The following is a 13,722-nucleotide window of genomic DNA, read 5'->3' on the forward strand; positions in this document are numbered from 1 at the left end:
CTTCCCATTTTAGAGCGGTTTTGACTGCCTTAACCAGATTTGGGACTAGAGAGAAATCAAATCCTGTGGAATTGATGACACTCTCTACCTCACTAGAGGAGGACAAACTTGAGGAGCGATTGCGCTGAGATGGACCCGGAACCTCAGAGTCATCCTGTATAAGGACAGGGGCTGGATTTACAGGAGAAAGAATACCACCAGAGGAAACAGGTTTGTTCAGGGATTCCTGAACCACCTTCCTGACCAGAGCTTCAACTTGTTGGTCTCCATCCACTCTCTCTCTTGCCGCACGAGAATAGCAGGGATCACAGAGAGATTTCCCTTCCGGGACCTGGGCCTTGCACCCCCAGCAAGATCTTCTTCCAGAATAGCCCGAATGACGGTGGGAATGGCGGTCAGAGGTGGATCTATATTTTTCCCCATGATGTCTGGAGGGTGACCTGCTCTTTGGACGTTTAGAGCTTGACCTGGAATGATGACGATGTGCACTAGCGACGTCAATGTCTTCCTGAACTGAGGGCTGATGATCAGACCTAGAAGGGCTGAAGGAGGAGAAAGAAATGATAAGAAAATAAAATACAGAAACCCAAACAACAGGCAGAGGAAAGAAATTTTTCCATCCTACCTGCGGCGTGAGGGTTGGCCACTGGGGGGCGGTGACACATCCATAGTGGTAAGATATATCCACTGAAAACAATTATAATAAAAATATTACCATGAGAGCTGAGCACAGGCAATAAGGTACAGGAGACAATCGGTGCAGTAATAAGAATAGTGCAGCCAAGCACCCTACCTTCTCCAATAAGGATTGAGCCTGGAAGCAGTGATCCTAGGAGAAAATCCCCAAAATCAGCTGTAGCAGACAGCTTTTTAAAAGCTGCCGCCATCGATGACGTCACCGCGCCCGCCGCGTACGCCGCGCACCTGCGCTGTGATTGGCGTGGCCCTGACTGCCGCGCGCGCCTGCGCGAATCGGCAAATGGACTCTAGTGCGCACGCGCGAACCGGAGACTTGCGCGCGCACACACAGGAGACTGAAGGAGGAGAGAGTGGAACGCACAATGCGTTCCAGCAGCCATAGATCCGGAAGGTAAGGAAAGAAACGGCGCTGACAAAACAACATACACAAACAGCTGCCATAGATACAGTAATCGATACATTACCAAGACGATCCGGTCCAGCCTGGGAGTGGGAGCATAGTAAATCACCTGGGCACCATCAGTGGGAAGAAGGTCTCCTGCTAATAGCTAGGACGATTGACCATAAGTAGCATATTAGCCAATGGCTAAATAGTAAGCTTCTACCAGGATTTCTATCTATAGTGTATAATCCGCCCAGCTAATAGCTGGGACTTGTTGGACTCCAACCATTGAATTCTCCCAAAAAAAAAACCGCCAGGACTTGAACTTTAAAGTGTAAAAACGTTATAGGTCCTAGGAGGAGGACAAAAAAGGAACACTGTCTATGGCCAGGAAGCAAAGCTTTATGGGAGTAGGGTCCTATGAGGTATGAGAGGCGGGGTTAACCCACACGTAGGCTGCCATGGAGTCTGTCAGGAAAGTTAATTTACATCTTTTACTCCTTAAGCCTCATACACACGATAGGACTTCAAACAAACTTTGGCCGGGCACACCCATAGCATACACACGGCAGGACTTTTCTGCAAACTTTCCTAAAACTTTCCCAACATTATGTGTTTTTTCTGCTCTTTACCGCCACCCTTTGGTCAACTTGGTCAACTTGGTTCTGGGCATGCGTATTTGTACTTTTGTTGCCGAAAAGTTTGTCCGTTTGCAGAGCGAACTTTTGTCTGATGAAAACCAAAAAAGTTTGTCCGATGGAGCGTACACACGGTAGGATTTTTTTGAAAACGTGCAAATTTTGAAGTTTGTTGTCAAAAAGTCCTACCATGTGTATGGGGCTTTAGAGGTGAATGGTGGGTCCAATTGGGTCAGACTGACTGTGTGAAAGGGGCCTATGGCTCAGTGCAGGTAACCCTCAGGTGCGGTGCTCTGCACCTGCGGATCAGTTTGAAAGCAGCCCAATAACCACTGCAGAAAAAATGTGCCCAAATATACACAGTGGCCCAGATTCTCAAAGGGCTTACGACGGCGCAACGCCATGTACGCTGTCGTAAGTCCTAATCTGGGCCGTCGTATCTATGCGACTGATTCTTAGAATCAGTTACGCATAGATACCCATTAGATCTGACAGGCGTAAGGCTCTTACGCCGTCGGATCTTAACTGCAATTTTTTTTTTGCCCGCTAGGTAGTGCTTCGGTCATTTTCCCCGTCAAGTATGCAAATTAGCTAGATACGCGAATTCCCGAACGTACGTACTGCCGACGCAGTAAAGTTACAACGTTTACGTTAGGCTTTTCCCTGCGTAAAGTTGCCCCTGCTATATGAGGCGCAACCAATGTTAAGTATGGCCATCGTTCACGCGTCGAAATTTGAAAAGTTATGTCGTTTGCGTAAGTCGTCCGTGAATGGGACTTGACGCCATTTACGTTCACGTCAAACAATGACGTCCTTGCGGACGGCGCATGCGCAGTTCGTTCGGCGCGGGGACGCGCTTCATTTAAATGAAACACGCCCCCTACCCGCTGAATTTGAATTACGCGGCCTTACGCCGCCGCAACTTTACACGCAAGTGCTTTGTGAATAATGCACTTGCATGAAAAACTTGCGGCGGCGTAACGTAAATGACATACGTTACGCCGCCGCAGAGATACGCCCGATCGACAAGAATCTGGGCCTGTGATTTTTAGTAATAAACTTGCCTTCCATCCCAGAGCAGGAGGTCGCGTGCCACATCAGAGGGCTCCGTGGGCCACTGGTTGGGCACCCCTGCTCTAAATGTTGGATAATATACGGTTATCTGCATGCTATAGGAAGAGCCTAATGGTTACAAAGTGAAAACTATCCACGTAGCTCTAATGATAGCGGTGCTTTATTAAAGTCCCGTGCTGGAAGTGAGACAGTTAATGAGATGTGCTGTAGAGGAGGGGAAGGTTTGCACAGTGCTTCTTCCATTTCTCTCTGGCTGCTTTAATTAGCATTGCCCAATACTGACTACAAAAGTCATTTAAAACACAACCTAGGACATCTGGGAGTCTTTGTAGATCCCATGATGCAAACAAACTAAATAATAATCACATGTTGAGACTTTTTTTTTTTTTTTTTTTTCTCAAGCGACCCAAATTGGGAGGAAATAAGATCTTGTTCATATTTTTGCATTTATACATTTTGTGGTCAGACTGGCTTCAGCACAAACTATATATTTGATGTAACAAGGCAGACTATTGTTAATAAAGCAGCACAAACCGTAACTAAATAAAGACCCTCTCTTATGCATTTTGTAAGCATTGTGCATTGTGTTTAACACAAATGTGTTACGTTGTGTGTTAATGTGCATTGTGTTAAGGCAGCCCATTTATTTGAACTAGCTAACGCATCAAAGTAAACAGAAAGGGTGCATGCACTATTTCTTGCAATGCATTTTATATTTTCAGCAGTATCAGCAATTGCATTCTGATATAAGAACACTACAGGGAGGGCACAGATAAGCATAACGTGCGTTGCTGCAGTTCAGCAGTGATGTCGCGTACACACGATCATTTTTCAGCATGAACAAAAACGTTTCAAAAATGTAATTTAAAATGATCGTGTGTGGGCTACACATAATTTTTCAGGTTCTGAAAAACGACAAAAAAAAAATTCGAACATGCTGCATTTTTTAACGTCGTTTTTCGAATTGTAAAAAGAAATCGTGTGTGGGCAAAAATGACGTTTTAAACACGCGCATGCTCAGAAGCAAGTAATGAGACGGGAGCGCTCGTTCTGGTAAAACTACTGCTCATAATGGAGTAAGCACATTCATCACGCTGTAACAGACAGAAAAGCGCAAATCGTCTTTTACTAACACTGAATCAGCTAAAGCAGCCCAAAAGGCGAATGGAACTTCCCCTTTATAGTGCCGTCGTATGTGTTGTACGTCACCGCGCTTTGCTAGATCATTTTTTAAAAACAATGGTGTGTAGGCAACATCGTTTTAATGATGAAGTTGGGAAAACGTTGTTTTTTTTTCATGCTGAAAAATGATCGTGTGTACACGGCATGAGAGTCTTGCCTAAATCATTGTGTTTTACAACCTTAAAGTGGATGTAAACCCTCCATACACCCAGGGAAGTGAACCGCCTCAGATGATACACTGAGATGAACCAAATCTCCCTACAGTTTTACATGTATATCTGCTGTCTTCACATTTATACTGTATACTGTTTAGAAAGTTCAGATCGTGTTAGGAAATTTTCTCTTCCTGTTTAACACAGAGTTTGATGTCTGGGCATACAGCCAAGATAGCTAAAATTGCTGATTGGAGTAAAGGCACACACCCCCCTCTCATCATAGGCAGAGACTCTCAGAGGTGTTTTGTAACAGGGCCAGCTCCCTGCTAATCTATTCATAGCAACCTCCCCGGACAGAAATTTCAGGCTGCTTTTATCTGATGTGTCCAAGAATTTGTCAGGAGTTAACAGAGGAATGGGTCAGGAGAGAACTAACAAAACACTGCAGATATATGTGCCCATCTCAAATTTCATGAATTGGGTTTACATCCACTTTAAAGTTTCCCTAAAAACCATAATAAAGATGAACTCCAGTATAAGAATATATTGTCTAAATACAAAAGGCATATATATATATTCTTCCTTGAATCTTGGGTGTGCTTTGTGTATTGCTTCCAGATCTGTGCAGATTGAGGCTTTGCCCCTGTGCAGGAGCTTCCTGTAATAAAGACCGGTCACTGCTGCTCTCTCTCCTTGTGCAGGGTAACTGGTCTTCTCTCCGCCCCCTCCTGTAGTGTTCTGCATGCAGACTGTAGTGGTTGGTGCCTGTTGAGCTCTTCCCTCTGCACAGACTATGTACAGCACAGTGATGATGTCCCTGCTACTTCACAAGATAATATCTGGGTTTGCAAATTTCATTCACTACCAGTTCTGTAAAGACAAAAGGAAGTGAAGAGGAGTTGACTCCATAATGAGGAGAAAACCATCACAGACCTAGTTAGTCAGGTTGAAAAAAGACACAAGTCCATTTACCGTATTTGTCGGGGTATTGCGTGCTCCGGCCTATAGCGCACACCCCTAAAGTGGACCCGACATTCTTGTAAAAAAAGATTTTTGTACTTACAGTTTTGGTGTCTTGCGCGGTGGCCTCGTCGGGTCCGGCGTCCGTCTGCGGCTTCGAACGTCCTCATTGTCGGGTCCGGCGTCCTTCCCGCTCGATCCCCGGACGTGAGCGCGAGAGGAGCTGAGCCTGCCCGACTATACACGAGTGTACTGTGCTCGGTATATGCCGGCGCAGTATTCAAACTCGGCGCGGAAAAGCGGGTATCGGCGTATATCGCGCACCCATGATTTTGCCCTGATTTTCAGGGCAAAAAAGTGCGCGGTATACGCCGATAAATACGGTAGTTCAACCAATAAATAAAAAATAAATCCTACAATCCCATACACCCAACTCCATACCCACAGTTGATCCAGAGGAAGGCAAAAAACCCCAGCAGAGCATGATCCAATTTGCTACAGCAGGGGAAAAAATTCCTTCATGATCCCCGAGAGGCAATCGGATTTTCCCTGGATCAACATTACCTATAAATGTTAGTACCCAGTTATATTATGTACATTTAGGAAAGTATCCAGACCTTTCTTAAAGCAATCTACTGAGCTGGCCAGAACCACCTCTGGAGGGAGTCTGTTCCACATTTTCACAGCTCTTATTGTGAAGAAAACTTTCCGTATTTGGAGATGAAATCTCTTTTCCTCTAGACGTAAAGATTGCGAATAACTGAACACCAAGTTCACTAAACAGCCTTGGCCAGAATAATTTTCCCTACATTTCTGTTTTGGAGACCATTATAACATTTGAGGTTTCCCATTACCTTAAGGTACAGTTGTTATCCGAATTAATAGAGGGGGGTGAATCTCTCCAGTGGGGACACAGACAACAAAAACCTGAAAGGGGTTTCAACACTTTCAAGTTTTAACCAAAGCCTGAAAATGTTCGGTTGGAAAATCTAGCCCCATTCACCTTCTTTAAATTTTTTGTGCTATTAAGGTTTAGGATATGCACAGACTAACAAGAATGAACGATGATGCTCGGGGTTGGCCTTCCAGCATAATGGGGGGGGGAGGGGGAGACTCCCCATGAAGGTCAAAGCAACAGGTTCACTTTAATGCAAACCACCTCATTGGCATACATTTCCTTTCCTTTCACTCCCCCACTTCTCCATTAGCATCCAGTAGTGAAGGCAAAGCCCTACATGAATTACAAGTCTCCAGAGTCAAAACTTACACAAGGCTATGGACTCCTCGTGTGCCAGTACCATTCCATATCCGATATCTGAAAGTGCAGTGTGTTTCCTTCAGCTCCCAGTGCTGAATAGAGCTGTGGGGAAGTGAAGGAAAGGTAACTAACTGCTCCTGGGGAATGGGGGAAATGAAAGCAAAGCTGTTATTTGTCATAATGGGTAAAGCGCTTGTTGGCTTTAAAGCAGAAGTTTGGATATGAATATTTTTGCATTGGTTCAGCTTGTATACGCACGCATGTGCCATACCTGGCCGATCCTTGTGGAAATCAATGTAATGGATGTCTCTAGCACGGTAACTGCCACTAGCTTTTGGGTTCCGTGCCCGCTTTGCATTCTTTGATGAGTGTTTTGTGAGTATGGCACCTGTGCCAAACGCCGAGGTAAAAGGCCCTTTATTTTGTTGGCCAGTGGAAAGAAGGTCCCCCTCCCTCACAAACGACTACAAAAATCATTGATGTCGTGCATATGGCAATGCCAATTGGCGTTGGCCTTGGAATTGTGCAGGCACTATCAAATGTGGGTCAATTAGTCCTTATCCCAAGGATCCCCTGACAACCTCTGGAGGAACCCCAGGATTACATGGAAACCCTGGCTCAGAATGATTGGTCCAAGAGGAGAATGCAACTTGGATTGGTGGGATTTTTCTTATTTCCTGTTGCATCGCCATTACAGGAAATTAAGGGAATTTCCCCCCAAAGGACCGAATCAGAAAAAAAATAAACTGATGGGTTAGAACCCCTCACTGTTCTGAACTGAATAAAAAGTTGTTGGCTATACATACAATTTCAGCAATAGTCACAAATGTATAGGGAGCATATTCTATGAACATGTACAGCCAATTACACATCTAGATACCCCATGCTTCTAAATACATCTTCAGTACATGGTTTGTGCTGTTTATCTTCAAAGGACCAGCCTGAAAAATTCCACATGTCTATGCATAAGGAAAGAATTAAAGTGATCTGCAGAGGACAGAAACTTCATACGGGGGTCCTTAATTTATGGTACTGCTGAATCCTAGAAATGCAGATGAATTTCAAATTTCACATAATTTTAAACAAAAATTCCTTTCATTAAACAAAAGTGCATACCACTCATTATTTTGGTACTTCCTAGTGTATGACGAGCCTTACTATGCCTACAAAGGTCTAAGTAGAAGATAGTCAGGCAGAGCTGACAGCACAACTTACAGAAGGGACATAGACAGGAACAAAAGAACAGGACCTCTGTTAGAATTCCGATAGGCAAAGAGAGAATATAAATTACTGAACCAATGTTACTTGGGTGCCTTCGTAATTGTCATCAGAATGAGACAGCCCAGACAATTTGCACCCATCAACCTTCAGTCAAAGTACAAATCCAAAAATGAAGACTGCTATGGTTTGGTCACGTTTGCAAAATGAACACCAGTTGGTTGCTATAAACTGTATAAACTCCCTGGCAAGTAGGGGCGTCGGGAGGCCCGGTGTAGTGTCACAGTTTGCTGCCTATCGCAGAATGCTCCGGAAGTCACGTGGCGGCCAACTGCGCATGCGTGATGCGTTCCAAACGCAAGTGTGATGCTTTCCAATGGATTTTCGACAGTGCACACCAGCGAACCCGGCATTCAGGGCGACGTGGATTTAGAGGAAAGTGGCCAGTCGGCCTCACGTCCTCGCTTCGCTAGGACGGCTCGCTCCGCTCGCTCGGCCTCCTGGCTCTTTTTTTAACATCCTCCAATCCACGGGGATGTTAAGGAAAGAGCCTGGATGCCGACCAAGGTTTCACTGGTGTGCACTGTCGTGAATCAATTGGAACGCATCGCATTTGCGTTTGGAACGCATCGCGCATGCGCAGTTGGCCGCCACGTGACTTCCGGAGCATTGTAGGATAGGCAGCAAACTGTGACAATACACCGGGCTTGGGTGACTGGAGCCCCGAGTCTCAGGCATGCAGGCTCTACATTGTTGGCCCTGAGTCGAGCGGCGAGAACGATCTGATCCCGAGTCCTGCCGAGTGCGGCTGAGTGCCATAGCAGCAGGTCCCGCCTTCTGGAGCCTGTGATGGACGTCCCACTGGTCCAACACCGTTCCGCAGAACGTGTGACGTCCATCATAGGCGCTGGAGCCTCTCCTCAGGCTCCTTGGCTCTCCTACCCTCCAGACTCCAGTCCTCAGCTCTTCTACCCTCCTCAGCTTTACCACCCTCCTCTGCGCCTCATATGACGCTGGAATGACTGCAGTGCCTGCTGTGACACCTATGAGGTAGGTCATAGACCGTGTAATGTGTATGTATATAGGTCAGGTCACTACCATCAGTGTGTATAGGTCACTACCGTCGGTGTAGGTAGGTCAGTGTATGTAGGTCACTACCGTCAATGTAGGTAGGTCAGTGTATGAAGGTCACGACCGTCAGTGTATGTAGGCACGGGCCAGCCCAAAAAACCCATACACCCCCCCCCCCCCCGCTTTCTGGCCTTGGACTTCGGGCTGAAGCCCCTGGTCTTTTTGCCACCTAGACACGCCACTGCTGGCGAGAGTGACCTGTCCACTGGAAAGTTCAGTGAGCACCATGAACCAGCTACTAACCATCGATGTGGTCAGAAATATCATAGATCCAAGAACATCTGCAGTAGCCCTTTGATTGAAAGGATGACCTGCTCTCCAATCGCCAGGAGAAGAAATGTGTTTTTTTTTTAGGGCTATCATGGCATTTAAAAAAAACAAAAAATCATATTAACAAAGTATTTTAAATATCCAATAAAAACCATCTAGTTGTGATTGCTTGCTCATGAATATACGTTTTCTTACTGAGCAAGTGAATCAACCATGATGGTCTCATTATATGGATAGAAATGGACTAGTAGCTAGTCTTCAGGCGTGTTTGGTGGTTTTCATTGATTTCCATTTCAAACATTCTTCTCCTAGGAGGCAGTTTATGGAATATCTTTTTTCCTTTTAACAATACAGCTTTGTTATTGCATCACCCCCCACCCCCCCCTATCGTTAACTGAGCAATATTTATTTTTTCATCTAGTTGCCAAGTTACCAGACATACTGTCACTGCGCATCACACGGTGAAATGAGCAATGCATGCAATATCGTTTTTTTTTCCTGTTAACATTTATCCCATGTCCTATATTGGTATGTCTGTAAAAATGTAATAAGAGATGGATATATATATATATATATATATATATATATATGTGTGTGTGTGTGTGTCCTACAGTGCATCCAGAAAGTATTCACAATGCTTCACTTTTTCCACATTTTGTTATGTTACAGCCTTATTCCAAAATGGAATAAATTCATTATTTTCCTAAAAAATTTTTATAAACAATACCCCATAATGGAAACCTGAAAGAAGTTTGTTTTGAAATCTTTGGAAATTTATTAAAAATAGAAAAAACAAAAAAAATCGCATGTATTGTATAGAGGTATTCACAGCCCTTGCCCAATTCTCTGTTGCAGCACCTTTGGCACCAATTACAGACTCAAGTCTTTTAAGTATTATGCTACAAGCTTATCACACCTCTCAAGCTTCGTCATGTTGGATGGGGAGCGTCAGTGCACAGCCATTTTTAGATATCTCCAGAGATGTTCAAGTCTTGGCTCTGGCTGGGCCACTCAAGGACATTCCCAGACTTGTCTTTTAGCCACTCCTTTGTTATCTTGGCTGTGTGCTTAGGGTCGTTGTCCTGTTGGAAGATGAACCTTTGCAACAGTATGAGGTCCAGAGCGCTCTGGAGCAGGTTTTCATCTAGGATGTGTCTCTACTTGCTGCATTCATTTTCCCTCAATCCTGACTAGTCTCCCAGTAGCTGCTGCTAAAAAAACATCCCCACCGCATGATGCTGCCACCACCATGCTTCACTTTAGGAATAATATTGGCCAGGTGATAAGCAGTGCCTAGGTTCCTCCAGACATGTTTGCCATTCAGGCCAAAGAGTTCAATCTTTGTTTCATCAGACCAGAGAATTTTTGTTTCTTATGGTCAGAGAGTCCTTCAGATGCCTTTTGGTAAACTCCAGACAGGCTGTCATGTGCCCTTTACTGAGGAGTGGCTTCCGTCTGGCCACTCTACCATACAGGCCTGATTGGTGGAGTGCTACAGAGATAGTTGTTCTTCTGGAAGTTTCTCCTCTCTCCACAGAGAAATGCTGGAGCTCTGTCAGAGTGACCATCGGGTTCTTGGTCTACGATTTTCTCATTGTGTGTACTAGGCATTATTCTTGCATGTTTCTTGGAATCTTATGGTTCCTCCTGGTGTTGCTAGGAGTTCCTTTGAACAGTGAGCAATGGGGGGGGTTGATAAGGGGTAATTTTCCACTAACCACCAATGTAAGGGGACACTTCTACACGAATGCTAATGTCTGAGGACAACATAGTTTTTGCTGACTGCCTGTCTTTTCTGCATTTAAAAAAAATAATTTTGTAGGGGGTTGATAATTTTGTTATCAGCTCTGGGTTTCAAATATGCGAGGTATGTCCTATTACTTATTTACCTAAAACTCTCTCTGTAGGTATTCTCAATTTTAGCACAGGGTTCTCTGGGAACCTAAACCCTTTTTTTTAAGGGTTCATCAGGTATAAAAATGTGGAGAAAGGCTCTGCTGGAATAAAAAATAAATGTTGCTGCATATGAAACGGTGCCCTTGAGCATGTTGCTGCAACACGTAGATGTGAATGGGCCCCAGAAGAGATATAATCATCTGTAAGTTCTAGCAAATGACACTTTGCATTTGATTTAGTTATTTATCTCTGTTATGCCAACAGGCTGGGAAGGCTCACAGACTCAGCGGGGAAGAACGAGATCAGCTCTTACCTAACCTGAGGGCAGTTGGATGGAATGAGCTGGATGGCCGAGATGCTATTTACAAAGAATTTCATTTCAAGGATTTTAATCGGGTAAGCAAGACACACATTAAATATTCTAACACAAATCTAATGAATTATATATGCAAGTTCATTTTTAATGTCACACTGCTGAGTGATGTTAAGCCTTTCTCCGTCGCTTCATTTAAAACCCTTGGAATTCAATGTGCTGCAAATTGGATTACTGCTAACAAGCGGTAACTTTACACCTTAGCATGAGACTCTTTATTCTCAAAGCTGGCCGTAGATGAGCAGACGCATTCCCAACCCAACAGACACATTTCCATCACTAAAGTAGCATTAAATACGAAAGATGGAAGACTAAATAAATAACACCCCAGTTAGTTTACCTTTACTAGAAAACTACCTAGGTAGGTACGGGGTGCCAGTAGATAAAAATATATTTGGCTAAAGTTGGATAGATGTAGGCCATTCACATACTATACCTCCCAAAGCCTGACCAATAAACTCACAAAGATTGCCTTGCCAATCCTGCCTTGTTGCTATGACGCTGTTACTGCTGACCCCCACCCAGGACTGGACTGGGACAGAAATTTGTCCCTGGACTTCATCCAGACTGGCCCACTTTGACAGGTCTCTCCCATGGCGGCCGGGCAACTCCCGCACCCGCCACCCAAGCCCCCTCTCCCCCTTCACTAGCCACTAGCCGCTCTACTTTATTAGAGTAGAACAGCTGGTACTGGTACTCTTATAGGCAGTACCAGTGGGGAAGCTAGACATTATTTCACCCGGGGCAAAGAATCAGTTCCGTGCCCCCCTTATGGGACAAGATTAGGCAGAAGTGAGAAACTCTCAGGCCATAGCTGTTGAGTCAGCTGTCTGTCCCCTCCCCCTTGCTCCTCTGTCCCCTCCCCCTGCTGCTCTGCTCCTCCCCCTGCTTCTCTGTTCTCTGTCCCCCCCCCCCCAGGTGAGCGCTGCGGGGAGGGAGAGAAGGTGAGCGCTGTGGGAAGGGAGACAGAGGAGCAGAGGGGGGCGGCAGTTAACTGAAGCCGGCCCACTGAGCCATCGGCCCACCGGGAAACTCCCTGTAGTCCCAATTGCCAGTCCATACCTGCCCCCACCCAGGTCAAATACATAATCTTCCGGTGTGGCAGGATTAAAAGTACTAAAGGGCTGTAATAGACATTTTATTAAGAGTACCCAGCTATGCCCATCCTTTACGCCCAGATGCTTCAATAGGGGAAGGCAGTACTGAAGCTTCTATGAATGGAACACCATCTATGGAGGGGGTGGGTCTTTCCTTCATCTTCCCCCATCTTCCATCCATAGATGAATAAAGTTGTATGTGTAATATGTCAACTTCTGTGCGTTCAGCTTGGCTTGCTATTATGAGCGGGCTCTAAGGGCTATTTATCTAGCAATTTGGGACTCGGTCATTCCATGAGTTTGTGCAATGTTTTCTGTCTTCGACAAGCTTGCCATTAACAATCACTCTTCATTCACCTCTGGGGCTTTAGTACGAATTGCGATCACTAAAGTTATGATTTAGCAGGAGTTTCACCTGTAACTTGCGACAAAATCTGCAGCTACTTTAGCGATTAAATCACTAGCTACAAATAAATGAATCACTGGTAGTATTGATTTGTAGCGGTGAAGAATTGCTGCTTCAGAATCGCCCATTTGGAAAAAAGGGAAAGGTTTTTTTCTCTAATGCCACATACACACGATCGGTTCATCTGATGAAAACGGACCGATAGATTTTTTCATCAGATATGAATGAATGAATGAATGAAAAAATTTATATAGCGCGGCACATGCGAACTGAATCGCCTCTGGGCGCTTGTTGTTTGTGTCTCATGCCTATCAGAAAAGCAGGGTTTTGATCTGCCTTCTGAAGGACAGGTGGTTTTGCTCCAACCGAATGCTGGTTGGTAAAGCATTCCAAAGCCTGGGGCCCTGGAAAGCAAACCTTCTTTCTCCTTTGGACTTGTATTTGGTTTTAGGAACCTTGACCAGATTTTGGTCGGTGGATCGCAGAATGCGGTTGCAATTGTGCGGTTTGATCTTGTCGCATAGATATCTAGGAGCCTTCCCATGGATGCACTTATGTGTCAGGCAGAGTGCTTTAAATGCAATTCTGTCTTTCACTGGCAACCAGTGAAGGGATCTCAATGAAGGTGAGATTGATTCCCAAGATTTTTTCCCAGTCACCAGTCTGGCGGCCGTATTCTGTACGACTTGAAGACGAGCGATTTGGTACTTGGGGAGCCCGAGGTAAAGGGCATTTGCATAGTCCAGTCTGGAATTCACGATTGTTCCCACCACGACTGCTACGTCTTCTTTGGGGATAAATGGAATCAGTCTGCGTAGTAGGCGCATCAAATGGTGCGCCCCGCTGACTACTGACCCTATTTGTGCGTCCATTGTCATGAAGGTGTCAAACGTGACTCCCAGACTTTTGACTTTGGAGCTAGGGGAGATGATTTGTCCCAGGATGGGAGATGGTGTCCAGTTTGTTGTCGGTTGTTTCTTCCA

General features: G+C 45.1%; 1 protein-coding gene across 1 annotated transcript in view; it reads left to right on the forward strand.

Moving 5' to 3' along the window:
- LOC120909029 (pterin-4-alpha-carbinolamine dehydratase) overlaps window positions 1-13,722 on the forward strand; it is a 28,237-nt gene that overhangs the window by 5,006 nt on the left and 9,509 nt on the right. Inside the window, exon 2 of the mRNA XM_040320623.1 lies at window positions 11,128-11,259. Coding sequence (XP_040176557.1) covers window positions 11,128-11,259 — 132 coding nt within the window. The remainder of the gene's footprint in view (window positions 1-11,127; window positions 11,260-13,722) is intronic.

The sequence above is a fragment of the Rana temporaria genome, chromosome 8 (assembly GCF_905171775.1).
Source record: "Rana temporaria chromosome 8, aRanTem1.1, whole genome shotgun sequence".
Lineage (NCBI taxonomy): Eukaryota > Metazoa > Chordata > Amphibia > Anura > Ranidae > Rana > Rana temporaria.